Source organism: Dromaius novaehollandiae, chromosome 1 (assembly GCF_036370855.1).
Source record: "Dromaius novaehollandiae isolate bDroNov1 chromosome 1, bDroNov1.hap1, whole genome shotgun sequence".
Taxonomy (NCBI): Eukaryota; Metazoa; Chordata; class Aves; order Casuariiformes; family Dromaiidae; genus Dromaius; species Dromaius novaehollandiae.
Genome location: NC_088098.1, coordinates 214,875,970 through 214,893,542, shown reverse-complemented (window position 1 = coordinate 214,893,542; position 17,573 = coordinate 214,875,970). Strand labels below are relative to the sequence as shown.

Genomic DNA, 17,573 nt, shown 5'->3' with positions numbered 1-17,573 from the left:
GCTTGTTAGCGAGCTAACAAATCTGCTTTTATGTTTAAAGCTTTAAGTCCCCCCCAAAGTATGTTACTACTGAGAATGAAGGTACATGCTCTTTTACATGCAGAAGATACTGCCTGCTTCCAGAGATTTTTGTACAAGGCTAGGTAGACTAAAAGTTAAGCCGGGCTCTTATGCAACCAAAGTCTGGGCATGCACATCAACGCTGGCCACAACACAGCCCAAGGCTCGCTACAGTTCATACCAGGCATTGCTGACACAACAGCTCATCACAACCAGATTCCAGCATTGCAGAATAATATGTATTGTACCTTGATCAAATATTTTTCCCATCTGTCTGCTGTGACAGACTTCCCAATCTTTCTCATCAGTTTCAAGTGAAGCTCCACCAATTCTTTTGGAACTGCAGTATTGAGAGGGAGAGAGAAAAAAAGAAAAAAGAAGTTATAAAGACCATTGTAAACACACTCCAATGCTAAAGACCGGTAACTTTGAAATGCTGTAACAAATAGAGAAATTTTAATAAAATATAACAACTTAATATCAGCACAAGAACAATTCCATAACTAGAAGCAAAGGAAAATCAGATTAGTTACATGGGTCTTCTAGTTTAGATTTACAACCTTGCCCATCCTGTACCCTCCCTTAAATTCAAGCAAGTACACCTCAGTAATAAATACATAAAAATCCCAGCAGCATGAAAATAACAACTGCACAGGAACGATGTCACTTAGACCCCTATAGAAAAAACACTTAGTTTAGTGAGAGCAGCACACCTTCAGCTGTCTCTGAAAATCCAAAAGGCATCCTGTGTACCATGCCTGGAATATCTCCAAATCCAAGCTATTTTTGGCTGCATGCATACTATGAGTGCAATGTTCTAGAAACTTTGTCCTCCTGAATACAATTTTATCCATTTTTTTTCTCCTTTATAATGGAGGGACAGATTTGAAGGGCGAGCGAGGGAGGCTCAAACTCCCGCTGAGTGCAACCGCATCAGCACACCACGGAGTTGATGTTTTCCAGCCAAATTATATTTGCAGCTTATTACACGCCCCTCAGTTACAACTTCATCTCATCTTATCTCACATCTGTGATTTATAAATCAATCTGGCACCACCAAGTGGCAAACCTGTGCAACATCAAATCTGTACGCGGTGGAGCATTCCGACTTTTAAAACATGTAACTGGAAATTATTACTGCAGCCACCCGAGCCCAGCGAAGTGAGCCTTCTGCATTATTTTCTCCGTAGCTCAGTTAAATCCTTCACACTTGTAATTTGTTGTGGAAAACTCAAAGAAATGAATTTTTTAAAAAAATATTTTTATTTATGTACTGTTTGTACAAAATTTTATTTTCAAAGCATTTTCATTACTCTATGTGCAAACACTTAAATAAAATCAAAGAACCAAAAATTTTATGATTTTTTTTTTTGCTGTTCTGGTAGTATTACTTCACATATGATAAACAGCTGGGACACCAAAAAACTTTTTTCTAAATTAGTCATTACAGAGATACTATTTCTTCTGCTCTATACAAGATTTGAGTTTTGGTGTGATTTTCTTTTCTCTTTCTTTTTTTTTTTTTTTTTTGAATATTTAATTTGATTTCACCTAACTTGAGAGGTGTCTTTCAGTCAAATGCCCTTATATTCACGTGAACATAATGTGTTTTTAAAATCTGTTTGGTGAAGAAAACATTAGTTTTGTTTCATAAGCAGATTATCACTGCTGTTTTGCGGCCAGCAATCTAATACACAAACACAGTCCTGTGTTAAACACACGAAGTACCAGCCTGGTACCCCAAAACAGATCTACTTTAAATGTAGATAATTCTCAAGCAACTCAAAATCATCCTGTCTGTTTGCCTTTTTTCCCTATTTTTATTCTTTACCATTCTTTTTGCATATTGAAGAAACCTAAGACATCTCCTCCTTGGTATTCTTCAAAGTTAGCGCATGTCACAAATTTAAATCACCAGGTATCTTAAAAGGAACAAGACCACAAGTCTTAATCCTGCTAGGTGCTGAGCACTTGCAACGAATGAAATTAAGCACAAAGCACTTTACACACATGAACAATTCCATTAAAGTCAATTCACAATTAAACTTCAGCTTGTGTTTGTGTTATGTGGAACCGAGCCAGAGTATTCAGAAACTTAATGGATCAAAGCTTTTGTTCTGCGTTTTTTTTTTAATCAGATCACATTTTGTATGGGTGCATATTCACAGGAATTCTATTTTAAAGAAGCATGGATGATTTGTTTAGAAGAATCAAATTCACAGTCGCTCTGAAAAATCCTTGTCAGAGCGTTAATCTTGGAAGAGATGGAGAACGTTAACAATCCAAGAACTGGAAAGTCAACTTTGCACATCCTTGGTCAACATTTAGCCTGATTTCTATTAGTACCTACTGAAATCTCCCCCCTCCTCTCTTTTTTTGGGTCAATTCCAACATTTCAGGTCTTGCAGTTCTAGCAGCTTGAAGATGTACTGATGCAGTGACTTTTACAAAGAAGCTTCACAAAATACTTCAAAACCCCTCTCCATTTATTTACTACCTTCTCAAGATGTTTTTCATGTACCATAACTATTAATGACCAGGTATCTAGGCTAGCTTGTCATTTCTCTACAAAGTGCTTCAAGGAATTGCACGACACTGGATTGCAGACCATCTTCGTTGTTCTAGGGAATGAGATGGGAGTTGTTACAGAAAAGAAAACCAAAGACCACTTTGCAGGCAGAAGATACAGAGTGCGTGAAGTGCAGGCTGACCAACTAGGGTGCCTAAATAAGAGCAGGAACAGAAGCCTGTGAAACTGAGACAATAAATTTTGAGCCAAAATAACTGTAAATAATGTATGCATCACACAAAACAGTATACACCTGACTTACAGAAAAATATCAGCTTAGGGAGGAGATGGTAGGAAGGCTAAAGAGTGGTGGGAAACCCATCCTTTCCTCAAACATTCATCTGGCAAGGAGTGGAAGTGCACTAGTAAACTAAGCTACATTTCAGTAATCCAAATTCAATGCACTATTGAGACAACTTTTAATTAACTTACTTTTGTCTACAATGTAGAGAGAATTCTTGACAAAAGTTTGTTGAAGAGAGAAACCAATAAGGATCATTTTTGCAACGTTTCTATAACCCTACTTACATAGCATAAGACACAATCAGTATTTTTTTTTAATTACAACAATAAAATATCATCTCCTCTGCACTATTCAAGTGGGATCTGCAACACACATTTCAGAGGCTCATACAATAAACTAATAATATAATAATTTTGCTTATTCTTAAGTTTTGCATGATGGAAGGAACAAAAAATAGTCTTGCTTACATAATATTGCACTGGACGTGGTCCCAGGCAACCTGCTCTAGTGGACCCTGCTTAAGCAGGGGGGTTGAACCAGGTGAACTTGAGAGGTCCCTTCCAACCCCAGCGATTCTGTGATTTTGTGATAATAGCCATTCTTCGCAAGGCTTTGGCCAAAAGAGTGTGACAAAACATATACCAAACAACTAATCTGAATGACATCTCAAAACTTTCATATTACTTTCAAGAGAAAACAAAGCCTTATAGTAGCTCTCTAAAATCATGGGACACAGCTCAACAGAATACACTTAAGGGGCACTGAAAACCCTGGGCTCTGTGCACAGGGCTAATAAGAATGGGAAAACAGTTATTTTAGAAGAAGAAATCCCTGTTTTAAGGAATAATTAAACCATGGTGCTATTGCTAGGTATTCAAGAAATATAGAATATCCATAGGAAGAAGCCATGAGTCACAGAGGAGTCACTGCACATATAGTTATGGGGCTTTTGGTGGAGTTTGGCCAATTTTGTTGCCCTGCGTATCCCTGGAGGGCAAATGCTTTGACTACTGTATTGTATCTACTCTGGCATTTCAGGGAATATTCCATACATCAGTGGCACATTTCTAATAGCTTTGAGAAGGATAGAAAATTGGAATGGAAGAGAAAAAGTAGGAACATATGGAAACCCCATCTTCTGGTTAGAAAAGCTGTAACTTCAACCACCTGCACAACTGTGGATCAAAGACCTGGTTGCAGGTACCCATTAACATGTTCCCATATAACCACAATTTCATCTCTACTTATCTTCCCAGCAAAACTTAACACACTTGTAGCTGAGCACACTCCTAAACAGAACCTAAAGAAATAGAGGAGGAAAACAGAAAATGCAGATGATGCACAAAGGTCTGGAGGGAAGACGGGGGGAGTTTGTTGTCATGGAGCAGTTTCAGAGAAGATCGGGAGCACTGGACGTGGAGGGGATGATCAGAATCACGGCGTACACAGAGCATCTGGGATTGGAAGAGGAGTGCAAAGACTGTATCGCCTTTCCCCCCCTCCAAGGAGGAAGGGAAAAACACACTAAACCCCTGGCATTGTGGCAACTAGGGGGAAGGGAATGAGAAGCAACATTCTGGGATGCAAAGACTGCTGGCAGCTTTCATGCTTCATGAGCACAAACAGGTCTTCCCAGTTTCACTAGTAAAACCTTTTTCCACGCTAACTTGTTTTGGCAAGCGAAAAACAAAGCGACTCATTAAGATATACAGAGCAAATATTTTTGTTAACCAGTTGCCCTTTTTGTCCTTCTCCCTTGATGAAAATTACATCTTCATACCGTGACTTCGCTGTCCAAAAAAACCACGCTACACAGGCAGAGAGCTGAAATCATTGGGATCATTAATAAACTCCCTCAGACTCCTGTCTGTAGTCCTAAGAACAGGTTGAGACAGCAAAAGCCTTCTTTCTAGATTAATTTTAACCAAAGATCAGCTGCTGATTTAGCTCATTAAAAGTCAAGTGGAACATTTGGAAAGAGGAAGGGGACAGAACCGCTTTCAGTGGTGGCACTGGTTTATGCCAACATAAATATTCCTCTCTAGGAACTACATCACTCATTTATCACCTCAACTTTTGGGAGGAGGAAAATGGGGGATCCCTATAATTGAGATGAGATAGATAGATAGATAGATAGATAAATTCCCTATAACTGGAGGGTACGTTAGACACCAAACCTCCAGTATGAACCAGACAAGAATTTATAGTGAACTTCTGAAAAATACCTGAAGTGCTAAAAAACCCACCCATATACATGCAACATCATTTCCAAACACAAAAAAAGCAGCAGTTCCTGTTTCAAAGAACAATTTAAATATCACATCATCTAGCTGAGTCACTTTGTTATCATCCTACCCCCAAGTCATATGGCCATAAAAAAAAGACTGTGCAGGAAATGGGGAAAAAAAAAATGTAACGACTCTGCTTCCCAAGTGAACATAAAAGAGCAATCAGACGAGCTGTGATTAAACTGAAGAACCAAACAGAAAGAACAAGTCACCAAGTTACATTTTTAAATCCTGTTCCTAGAAAGATCTTGGCAGGCATAAAAAGCAAACCACGCTCGCATTTAAATGGCATTGTTATCCTAGCAGAGTCCTTTGAAATCTTGATGTTCTGTGGCTGGATCATTTTCATATAAATATTTAGGCACCTTTATATCTTTTATCTTTGCAAATACCTATTACAAAACACTCAACTTGCCTAGACTATTCAGAACACTTTCCATTCTAACATTATTATTCAATAAAGACTTATATTTTCATCCTGTTGACTCCCCCTTCCATTCACGTGCTGAGACCCCAGGACAGCACCTCTTTCACTGCCACTTGCAGACAAATTGCAACCCAGGTGAGTAGTGCTTTGAACTGGGATTGAAAAGTTCTACCTTTTCCCCCTAATTCTGTTATTAACAGAATTAATCACCAGCCTACGAGATCTTGCTATCAGAGTTGCATCTGACTTCACTCCATCAGTCCTAGCTGCAGCCAGTATGTAGCCTTAAAACTCAACTCTATGTTTAGCTATGAGATTTCTTCAAATATTTACAATCTATGACCCACTTGTCTAATTTGTTATTAAGCACACTTCCTTCCCATCTATTTTTACTCTGTCTTCTCCCACTGCCCACAAATCAACCTTCTGATGATGTTTGTGTCCGCTGATGCCCACACTACTGTCAATCACGTTCTCACCATACCTAAAGCTGATAGCAAGAAATCCATATGTGTTGTCATCAGCATAACTCTGTAAGCTGGAGCTCCAGAAAAAGACTCAGCATTCACCAAATCATAGCTGGAACTACCACCAGAGACCATACCAGTCTAAACAAAATCCCTACACAGAAGTTCAGCTGTCTTTCAGTAGCCCTTTAGCAGCTAAAAGATGGTCTGATTTTTCACAAGTCCCCTTTGCTTCATTCTCTGGCTATTAAGTTCCTAGCAACTTTTTAAGCTCATATATTAAAGCTTCAGTAGAAATGATAAGAAAAAGCAAGACTGATATATAAATAAATTTAAGATTTAGGAAGGAAAGCATGTTGTACCGTTCAAGGAACAAACTGGAGAAAAAGAAAAATGACACTGAGAACAATGTAGGAAAAAAATAGCATATGATCTATTTTAGAAATTGGAAATAACCCAGGAGAGGAAAGATAGCAAATAAAAGCCCAGTCTACAATTTCAAAAAATGTACTGAATACAAAGTGGGCACAAGTCCACAAACTGTAGATATATGAATGGCCAGTGAGAAAAATAGGTCCGTGGCAACAACGTGCAAACAAGTACATTGCACTGAAAGGCAGGTACCAAAAGTAATTATTAAAAATTGTAACAAATTGCCATTGTTCACCCTTAGGTCACTTTCAGTAACCATATGACGCATTTCAGCTATTTAAAGTCAAGACCACTTGACTTGCTGATACTTCATGTACACGCAACCACTTGACTCACTGAAACTACTGGGACCACAGCCTATAAAAGAGACGACAGGGCAGCACAGGTATTTTTCATTCTAGACAACTCCAGGATTCTCTTGCTTGTTGAGGCATTTCAGTCTCCAACATAACAGTAATAATCCAAAACTATTCGCCTATGACACAAAATCCTCATGTCCCTGTTTAGAACTGAATTACGTCATTGTAGTTCCCAGCTAAGCAGCAACTGTGATAGTGGTGAGAAGAAGACCATGTCCATGCAAACTAGCTATGTAAGAGCTGCTCATGCTACCTTTTTGCTCAAGTCTAAAATTAGCAAACTAAGGCTAGCTAAGTAAAATGAGAATTTACATCCCAGACCTCCTTCTGGACTAAGGCACCTGCTGGCCTGTAAAGTAGTGGAAGACTCACTCACATTTGTCAAGAAGGACGTAGGAGAAAGAAGTTGAGATGGCAACGTTTACTGTTTGATCTAAGTAGTTGCACAATTATTCGAGATGTGGTAAAACTGAATTCAGTGCCCTCCTTCAGTCTTGGGAAGTTCAAAATTACACCTCCCTCTCCTATGAGGGTGACCCAGCTTCAAGGCAAACAGCTAGGCAGAGAAGGAATTACGCTTCATGAAGCTATGCTACTGCACAGAAAGAAATGCGAGGTTCAGGGGGGCAGAGAGAGGACAAGAAAAGAGAATGTGACTTTCCCCTAGAGAAGGAGCCTGAGTTTTTAGTCCCTCCTCCTAGATCCCAAATTTCTTAGATGTTTTGCCATTAAAATCTAGGAAAGGGGAGCAGCATAGCAGTAGGATTCATCTGAACAAATGTTAGTATTAGCTTCTGAGCTTGTTCTCTATAATCCATCTACAGCCCATGGAGAGAAACAAGCACTTCTAGGGAAGAGCCTGCTCATACTAAAGTAGACATCTAAAATCGGTCAGATGAACCGCACTCAATACATTTGGTGAGATTAATCCTGTTGCAGAGCGTCTTGCAAGTTTTTGTGACGAAAACCAACGTATATTAGGTCTTGGGGTGCAGGAGCGTTACCAGGTACTGGGTGGTGTGTGTCTCATGCTTAAATGCAGTCACCTAAACTCCTATGTCCCACTTTAGACACAGAACTACAATTGTAAATCTGGCCTTAATTCTTAAAATTTATCAGTGCACAAACATCTCTGGCAGACAAAAAACAATTCTCCAAGCATGGCAACGTTTAACTTTGAGAGAAAGCGTATGTATCTTATTTTATTAAACTAAATTATAGTATCCTCAGTGCAGTGAAATAAAGGGAAATCAAGATTCAACATATGAACACAGAATTGCATAAATCAGTAGTTAAAAAGGCTTAGAGCCCTCTTTATTCATGCAACAAATATAAGAAGCTTCCCTTAATGTGTTCTATTAGACGGTAAGTTGGATGTGAGCTCTTTTATAGTTCATTACTTGAAACAAGGACAAATATAAAGGCATTTTTTTCTTACTCTGTTTAGTTATTAGAAATACCATTCTGGTGTCAATTTTGTAAGAGGTCTTAGGTACTGACTGGCAGCTTTATCTGTCATTAATGGAAGACGACGGATGTTGATTACACTACAAAATCATTTTATCCCACTTCTCTCTGATTTGAATAAATAGATGATATTAGGAAATTCAGAGCAGGCTGAATAAAAAACACTTCTCTAAAACTTACCTAATTTTATCTTCCATTTATATAATAACTTTATAGAACAATATTAACAGGTGAATTGTTTCTTGGCAATTTCTATGCAACTGTCAACTACTGCACCCAGATTTTCTTGAAAAGCTAGTCCTCCAGACTTCCAATACAAAAATTATTTTTAGTTTTAAAATCAGTTAGTCCATTACTGTTCCCTAAAAAGAAGTACAAAAAAATACCCATGCTATAAAGATTTACATTTTATATTTTGCAAAAGATTCAATAGTAACTTACTCATACAGAAAAATCAAGTACTACTGAGTAAGCATCAAATACTTTACAATCAGTGGCTTTATGTCTATTATGATACGAGATTATTATTATTATTAAGAAGATCCACGTAAGCAAACTTTGAAGATGAAGGCAACGCAAGTCATTCTACAATTCAGAACATATTTGACTGTCAGCTGGAAGTAATGGCATGTTTGTTCTGCTCTAAGGTTATGTCAGTTCATTAACTTATCAGCATGGATAATGGCAGTTCAAGTATAAACTTTAAAATATTAAGAACTACTAGAGATTCAGAAAAAAGATGTATAGTATTTCAGAGATTCAGGCAAATTAGTCATAAAAGCAACATCTGTAGCAGTTTATGAATACTTCTGTGAAAGGAGGCAGTCATGCAATTGGAAAGTAATTCTACAGACAAATTCATGACCACAATCCTAAAATTTCACAAATTAATCCCATTAACACAGAATTTGAGGCTTTTTTTAAATGGCTTTACAAAGAGTAGCAACTTTTTCTCCATTGCTTAAGAAATCCAGGGAGCAAGTGAGAACAGAAATTTAAGAAACAAAACTATCCAAGACGATTTATTGACTATGTGCTATTAGTAAATAAGAAAATCTTTGTGTAGTTTTTGATTGACTTTCTTAAAAAGCAAACTACTTGCACCATTATGTGAACTGATATTTGAACAGCAATACAAAGTGAGAACTCACAGAAGTTTCATGCCTTGAAATATGTGGCTCTGAAGTAAAAACTTCTATAGCAGACTCCTGTTTTGACCTGTTAACACTGCTAAAATATCTACTCCAGTTAATGTAATTCTTTAATTGCAAAAAACGGTTATAACTTTGGAGCTATTGCAGCTTTACATGGGTAGCCAAGACTATTAGCTTTGGGCACGATATTATATACTGTCTGTTTAGGAAGACCCAAAGCCACAGACTAGTTTGCCAGATTTGAAGCGCCGACAACGCTGTTACCCTCTCCGTTCCCCAGGCTCAGTTGCTGCCAACCTCCTTTCACACAACATAATATGAGCAAGAAAGGAGGATGGTAAGAGCCTGAAGGAATACTGAATTTCTAGCTACCATGTGCATATTGCCAGTACTCAAGACTAGTGCTGGAGATGCAACCCGCCAACACAAACAAGCATGGGTAGATGCTATCAGAAATGGAGAACAGCAGGACTGCTTGTGTTGCAGAGAGAAGAAAAATGCCACAACATAACATATACCAGAACCATTCCCTTGAACCTCCTTCCCAAAAAATACAAAGTATCTTAAAAATCTTTTGGCATCAGCAGATCCTTCCCTAGTTGTAGGGTCAGCATTGGGAACATAAAAATAAACCCAATACTTTGATTTGGGCAGTGACCACCATCTGCTGTGCACCACAGTGCACTTAGGAAATTAGCTACCCCCAGATTATCTTTAAATCCTCTGTTTAAGTTAGAGACTGGTTTAATTGGGAAGCAAGAAACTTCGTGCTGCTGTTTTGTTTTTATGTTTACTACAACTCAATATTTGTTATCTAGATCTTGTTGAGCTCTGGCCTCAGGAATACTTTGCAGCAATCAATTGTAATTATGCATCACGTGAAAAACGCATTTGAATTACTTATAAATTTCATTTCATACCATTTTCTGGTTTTTATAACAGAAGAAGAACACACCTCTAAGAGCCTTGTTTTGTATAATTTTAAAACTCTTCTCTGAAGTTAGTAGTATACATCTTTTCAAACCTTCTTCGTGTGGACACTTTCATACAATCCTAGTCTACTGATCTATCTGCAGTATCTTTCATATTTTTTCAGCCACAGCTGAGCACCAAAAATCAAGATGAAAGCAAACAAGCAACCTACAAATCTCCCAAATTTTACATGTGATTCTCAGCCCATCCTTCGTACTACTTAGGATTTTGTTGGCCTTTTAAATTCCAGCTCCATGTTGACTGGCGCTCTTTCCTCTGACTTACCACATTGGTACCTAGAATCTCTTCTGAGTTAACAGCTGATTTTAAATATTGTGGGATGTATAAATCATAGACATTTTCCCCTCTAATGCATACTTATTTATAAATCTCAGTTTTATTCACAGTGTTGTTACCCTTTCACAATACTTTTATCTACAGCAGTGTTTTCTGCTAGTGTAGGTCATCTACTTTTCAACCCCAAAACTTAAAAAAAACAACCTTTCCTGTTTTTCTTTTTTGGCAAATAAAGACTAAATGCCCATGCCACGTAAAAATTGAGGCATTCTGCTTTCCTTAAACTGACAAAAATTCTCTTATTTCTAGTCTGTTCCCTGTCCTAATCGGTTTGAGGTTTATGACGATGCTTTGCCTCTCACCTCATGACCACTGAGGACGCTGACTCACGTTCAGTGGTTGACCTACCTAGAAGGGTTGAGAGTCACAGTTCCTCGATGTTCCTCTAGCGCTCTGCCAGGGAGGGTTACTGCTCAGAGCAGGGGTGGATGAACAGAAAGCAAATCCACTCCTCAACCTGCAATCCACAGCACAAACGCAGACCACCAGCAATTTCAGTTTGCATTAATAAGTTGTGCTGTAAACTACAATGGCTAAAAACATGATCTATATCTCACCTGATTCCTCCCGCCACAAAAGAATAGCATTAAAGAAAGGGCTAGGGATGATAATTACTGCTTTGGTTATACCAGATAAAGTTGTTGTGGATCATAATCAACCCCTTCATCAGTGACCTCTTTGAAAGATTTTTTGCATATATAAATAAGCATTCGGGTCTAGCACGATCCACACGTCTATACTTTAAAAGAATTCAAAGAAAATAGGATATTTTCCTTTGGAGAATAAGTATCTCAAGTAACTATCAGAATTATGAAAGTACAATTTCATAAAGTGTATTAAATACAGATGTAAAAACTACTTGCTTTTAATTCCCCAGATCTTTATTAGACTCTTTAAAATGTACTAGTCACTCTTTTTTTCCTACTTCTGCACTCTGGTATGAGTTTGTGTATTTTTACTAGCTGTATTTCTAAACTCCCTCAGAACTCTGAATGAGCATCGGAGCCTGACAATTAAGAATGCTTTCAAATTATTAGCATGTTCCACTTCAGTTTAATCGTATTTCATCTTTATTGCCAGAAAGAGAGCATAACTAGAATGAAGATATCACAAACTAGCCTAGTAGCGACACCTTATGCAAAGTTAAGTCCTCAGCAGCGTCGTTCCTTTAATTATTGTATATAAAGCCAGTGATCTTAGGCACCCGTGGCTTCCAGATTTTACTTTTTGTATAAAGAATCCTCTTTGCCCATTTGCTCTCTAAATCCACCTCAGACTTCTTAGTTTCCTTCTTTCTATTGCCAGCTATAATTATGCCTACTCCTGGACTGCACCCGGGGTAAGATTTCTGCATTTTGAACAGCTTCTGCTTGGCACAAAAACTTGGACATTTAGGCCTTACATAGCCCTCTGCCATCCTATTCCCGTTTGTCAGGCATTCTGAGGCCATTACCAGCTTTGTAAGCAGCATCTATGCCAAAGTCAGCATTTTTATTCTTTGACTTGTGACTAGTCCTTTTTGTCTCCCTTCTTATAAAGGTCACCTCTTCCAAAAGTTGTATCAATTTTTCTTACCGTGTATTTCCCACTGCTACCCTTTTTAACCTCCTACCTATTACACACAATACTGCTTGTTACAGGATACTTAAATTCTCATTTCAAGGGATAGTTTTGCCACTTATTGGAAGCATCTTTTGCAAAGCAATTGCCACCTTATGCCAGCTAAAGCCAGTTCCTTTTCAACAACTACATCCACGCAATATGCCTTTTTTTCAAATAAATGCACAGCATTCCAGGCAGACATTCAGAAGTGCAACATGCTGCCACGCAATTCCCTACCTTAGATGCTTTCCTGCAGTACATTGTTGATAAACACCAGATTAAACACAGTATCACAAGCTCTGGGGTCAAACAAAAATTTCCACACTTCTTCTATCATCCACTAATTAATCTGTCTTTTATGGACCATCACAGCTTGCTCTCAGGGGCGAACCGCTATAACCCTGATAGTTGTTCATACTAAAAGGCAATGAACACGCACTGGCACTTGTGCTACTAGATAGCTGTGGATGACTTGGGAAACAGCCAGGGCAGCACCAGAGGGACAAACAGAGAGGAGGAAATCAAGTGATTACTTACACACAAGCTTTGTTTAAACAGCTTTGCTTGGCATACTGCTACTTCAGGACTTTGCCAACTAAAACTGGCTGTTCGGATTGGAAAAAGGTATAGTTTAAGACACCCAAGAAGCAGCACAACTTCCAGATGATAACTACTATTTTCCTGGAGGGTGGGAAGGATTTGCAAGGCACTGGGGGCGTGGGGAGAAACTTGACTTGCTTACCTGTTCTTCAAACATCAATTGAGCCTGCGAGTTCAAAGGTAAGCAGCACTTTTCTCCAAGGTACTACAAGATTTAACCAACCATAATGAAAAGAAATGTAATACTAAAGGAGAGCTGCTGAAATACTGGTATATTTAAAAAACAGGCCTTGCCCTGCTTTGGGAAATTGTTTGTTCTCCCCTGACCACTACAGGCATCAACAGGGTCACAATTTCTACTGCAGCTCTGAGAAACCTTCCACCCCTTTAGCCTTAAGAGTTTCATTTAGTTCTTGGGGAAGAGAAATAACTGTCAGAGTTATGCAGAACGGGGGCAAACTGCATATATGAGAGACATATGAATTCTACAGGCTACTGAGAAATACTTGCTGATGCCAAAGCATTTGCCATCTTTGTAAAACAAGTGAGGTAAAGAAGAGTTCACTGATTTATTTTTGCAGGGAGCGGAAAAGAGAAAGTGGAGTGAAAGAGGGTGGAAAGAACAGCGTTATGAACAGAGAGAGACCTTGCTAAATCTCACAACCAGGATGAACTATGGTCTTTGCACAAGGCTAGGAGGAAAAAAAGATAAACACGCCTTTGTACAAGTTTTATTAGTAATTCCATACAATGCTTTTAACATTTGGAAACGAGTTGTACACAGAAGATTTTATTGACCTCCACAGCCAAAACTGTCGGTAGGTTATTCCACCCCGCCTTCTGGGCCCGAGCAGGGAGGCATTAGCAGCGCCGACAGCGCGCGGGAAGGTGCTGCTCACTGCTGCTCCCGCCGTGGGCAGCCTGGCAGCTTCCCGGCCACAGGATGGATGATCGCTGCAGTCCTGGTGCACGGGCTGTCTGGATCAAGGGATACTGCTGGACTGCACTGAAGCTCACTCCCAGCCACGGTTTCTCCCAAAGGAGCACAGCAAAAAACAAGCGCTGCAGTAGATATCATGGAGGACACGCTCGTTCTGTTTTCCAGACTGCGGCAGATCTGCTTGAAGTGTGAATATATCCATTTACTCTGAGTGCCATGAACTTGGAGGAAAGAAGCGGTTCTGTTACTTGGGTGTAGTATGGCCCAGGGAGAGATGGTGAAGTCAAAATGGCTACTGCAGAAATCCAGTAATTTCTACAAACTGCCAGACAACTGGCTTTGAGGTAGCAGTGCACACAGCCACAACATGCTTCAGCAAAACTACACAGTCATCCTCTTCCCATCGTCTGCACCTTCTTGCCAGCTCACTCCTTCTGTAGCCCCTGTCCCCTCCTCTCCTTCCTTCACACCATGCAGGGGAAGTCTTCCTCGCCTCCTTGTCTTCTGTCTCCAGCAGGGTATTACCAACTCCCTACATAGGTTCTCTTTCTCCAAAGACCTGCCAGGCATTCACTGACCAAGAAATGTGGTCTACCAGCTACTGAAGAGCAGAAAAACATGACAAATAGTTGTCCTTTTTTAATCTTCGTATCAACAATACTACTAACTTTCTGGGAGTTCCCATGGGATTCTCAGTTTAGTAGAGATCACAAAAAAGCTAATCCAAATGTCAGCGTAGCAATGGGCTCAGAAATATAAATACCAGGCAGGAGGCAATAATAATTGCACATGTCTATCTGCTCACTGTTCTTACATCAGACAATATTCACCTGAAGTAATCCCAAATATGAGAGAGAGTTCCAGTCAAAGAAGCAGTAGAAGAAATGGGAAGCCCCTGAACTGCAAACTGCTGGACGCAGGGAAAATATTCTGAGAAATTCTGCTTTTGTAGGCACCTAAACTTGGCCAGCGTCAAGGACAAAATACAGCACTGATGGATTGTTGATTTGATCCAGGACTGTTCTTCTGTTACCGTCAAAACACGTGCCCTGCAGCTATTTGCCTGGAGCCACCCACAACTGGGGGACAAACAGCATCTAACTATTGAGCATACAACATGTACCAAAACACAGTACTCCCTGCCTTAAATTCTATATTCCTGAAGATCAGGATGAAGTTAATTGCAGCTGAGATTCCTGTAGCAACTCAGATATTTAGTAATACTCAGTATTTTCAGACTGGGAAGAATCTTACTGAAGCTTAAGTTTTCCAGTGCGGATGCTATTTTGAGCATGCCAAAAAGGATGAGGCAACAAGCTGGACAAAACATAACTCCTAACTTGCATGTAACGGTGTCATGACACAACTCACTCTGTTTTATATAAAATTCTCTCTTACAGATATACCATAGTGGAAGAAGCCCCATGTGCTGTACTAAGAACCACCTTACACCGGCAGGAATAAGCTCCACCTGCATTCCTCAATCTCTTGCACATCTGTCCTGAAATAAGCCTTACAATTCAGTGCCTTGCAAGTAATATCAGCTTTCCAGAAGTTTTTCCTCCTGTTCTGGCACCTGTTAGAAACCTGGATGGTACTGAAGATATCCCAACAAAGTGAGCTGGAATTCGACACAGTCTCCCCTATCAAAAATTTACTGCCATTCCTCATTGCAGTCATACAGTCAAGCAGAACCTGCATAATCCCTAATAAGGCTGAGTTTCAGGGTTCTTTTTTTTGTTTGTTTTGCTTTTGGGAGGATGGGGGGGTGAGGGGTGAGTATATTCTGCCAGAGCTTATCTGTGACAGGAGAAGTGCATCCCGAGCCCCCTTTCTTCCATTTGGCACAGCATTTTGTGATCTGTTTCACTTGGGCAGCAGTACTGGAAAGACAAACTAGAACTGCTCATCTCCCCAGAAGACAGGGAAACCCATGACTTACATATAAGATCATAAGACGACGCAGAGTCTAGTTAGTACCAGGGATGGCGTTCAGTAAGAACCTGCAAAGAACTGAAATTACTAAGAGACCTGATTGAATGCTGTCTGTCCCTGGTTTACATATCGCTATCCAGGCTTAAACACTGGAGCACAGGCAGGTCAACTGACATGCCAACACAACATACGGAATAACACGAAGACTCAACATGGAGGGACCGACAAAATCAGAACAGTTAAAACAGGGATACACATCCATACTCTATGAGATAATTAATCCCAAGATAAATTTATTTCATTTCTTAAATGAGTAACAGAACAGTGTATATGAATTAGGCATGTTGATCCTAAGTCTAATTAATAATTGAAGTGTAGACAAGAGGAGTTTATTCTCCATTAGAGAACTGCTTGCCATAAGGTCCTGCCAAGAATGATTACTCCTGCTACTTACCTCCTCAGAATTTAACCCTGTTAGGCTGTCTGACCATTTTATAAGCAGTAGGAGTCCACCTTCAACAAACTGGTAAACTTGATGGCTAGAAACATGGAGTTACATAAGTTTAAGCAAGCTAGAGATGTAGAACTTCCATCATGTTTAAAAACAAAGTAATAAGAAGAGAAGTGACACACCATATTCAGAAGTCTACTACACATTTGTCTGCAATTACACAAATCTCAACTTTAAAGTATAAATATCTGCATTCTCCAGTATTTTTATTGCTGTCTTTAAGTTAAAAATACTGTATTTTACTGACAGGTTGATTCAGAGCTTTGACAAAGATATTCTGAAATTTGGTTGCGTCGCTAAGTACAACAGGACAGCAAGAATCTACTTATAGTCTGCCTATATTCAAATAAGTTCTCTCTGCATTTAGGTAATAATCTAACTGATTTAGCATGAAAATTTCTTACTCGTACAGGAAAGGCTGTGAAATGATATAAGCACCGAGACCTGCGAAGTGGACAGAAAGCGCTACCTCTGACTAGCTGATATGGCTTTACGGCAAAAGTAAGTTTACAACAGAGATACATTCATACATTTAATACTTGCTTGATGAAGAAGATTCAATATTATATAATATGTGAATAAACTCCGCCCATCCAGCATTATAAACTCTATTGACATACAATGTTGGTATTTATTCATTTATATGAGGACAGTATATGAATCTATCTTTATGCCTCAAAACCCATTAACAATGTATCTCAACCGCAGTAGTAATTATTAAATGCTAGTCAAAACGGTGTGTTTGACAGTATTTTCATAACACATTTATTTCCTACTTTTAGTATTAACCAACTTACTGTCAACATTGCAGATTGTAATGCATCATGACTTTTGCTTAAAAATTGCATTGAACCTAGTAACTTCTGATTGCCAGTATACAAAAACACTCAAACATTCAACGCTAGAAAAATCTCATCCAACTGAAAACTCCGCTTTACTATCCTCTTCATTAAAAACATACCTAAGGTCAAGTTTGAAAGTCTGTCAAACTCCTTGTCATTAGACCTTGTTGTCTTTTCGTTGCTGCATTAAACAGCTACGGAGCTTCAGTACGTTTCTCCCTTGTGACTATCCAACATCTGCTAGAGTCAACCTTAGCAGTTAATTTCTACACGGAGAATGCCAAGAAGCCTTAAGTTTAGTGCTGTAAAGCTTTCCAGGGTTACTGACATGACAATAAAAACCTGAC

At 39.1% G+C, this 17,573-nt stretch overlaps 1 protein-coding gene across 1 annotated transcript in view; it reads right to left on the bottom strand.

Moving 5' to 3' along the window:
• Nucleotides 1-17,573, bottom strand: part of RSF1 (remodeling and spacing factor 1) — a 63,190-nt gene that overhangs the window by 40,229 nt on the left and 5,388 nt on the right. Inside the window, exon 2 of the mRNA XM_026097955.2 lies at nt 309-400. Coding sequence (XP_025953740.2) covers nt 309-400 — 92 coding nt within the window. The remainder of the gene's footprint in view (nt 1-308; nt 401-17,573) is intronic.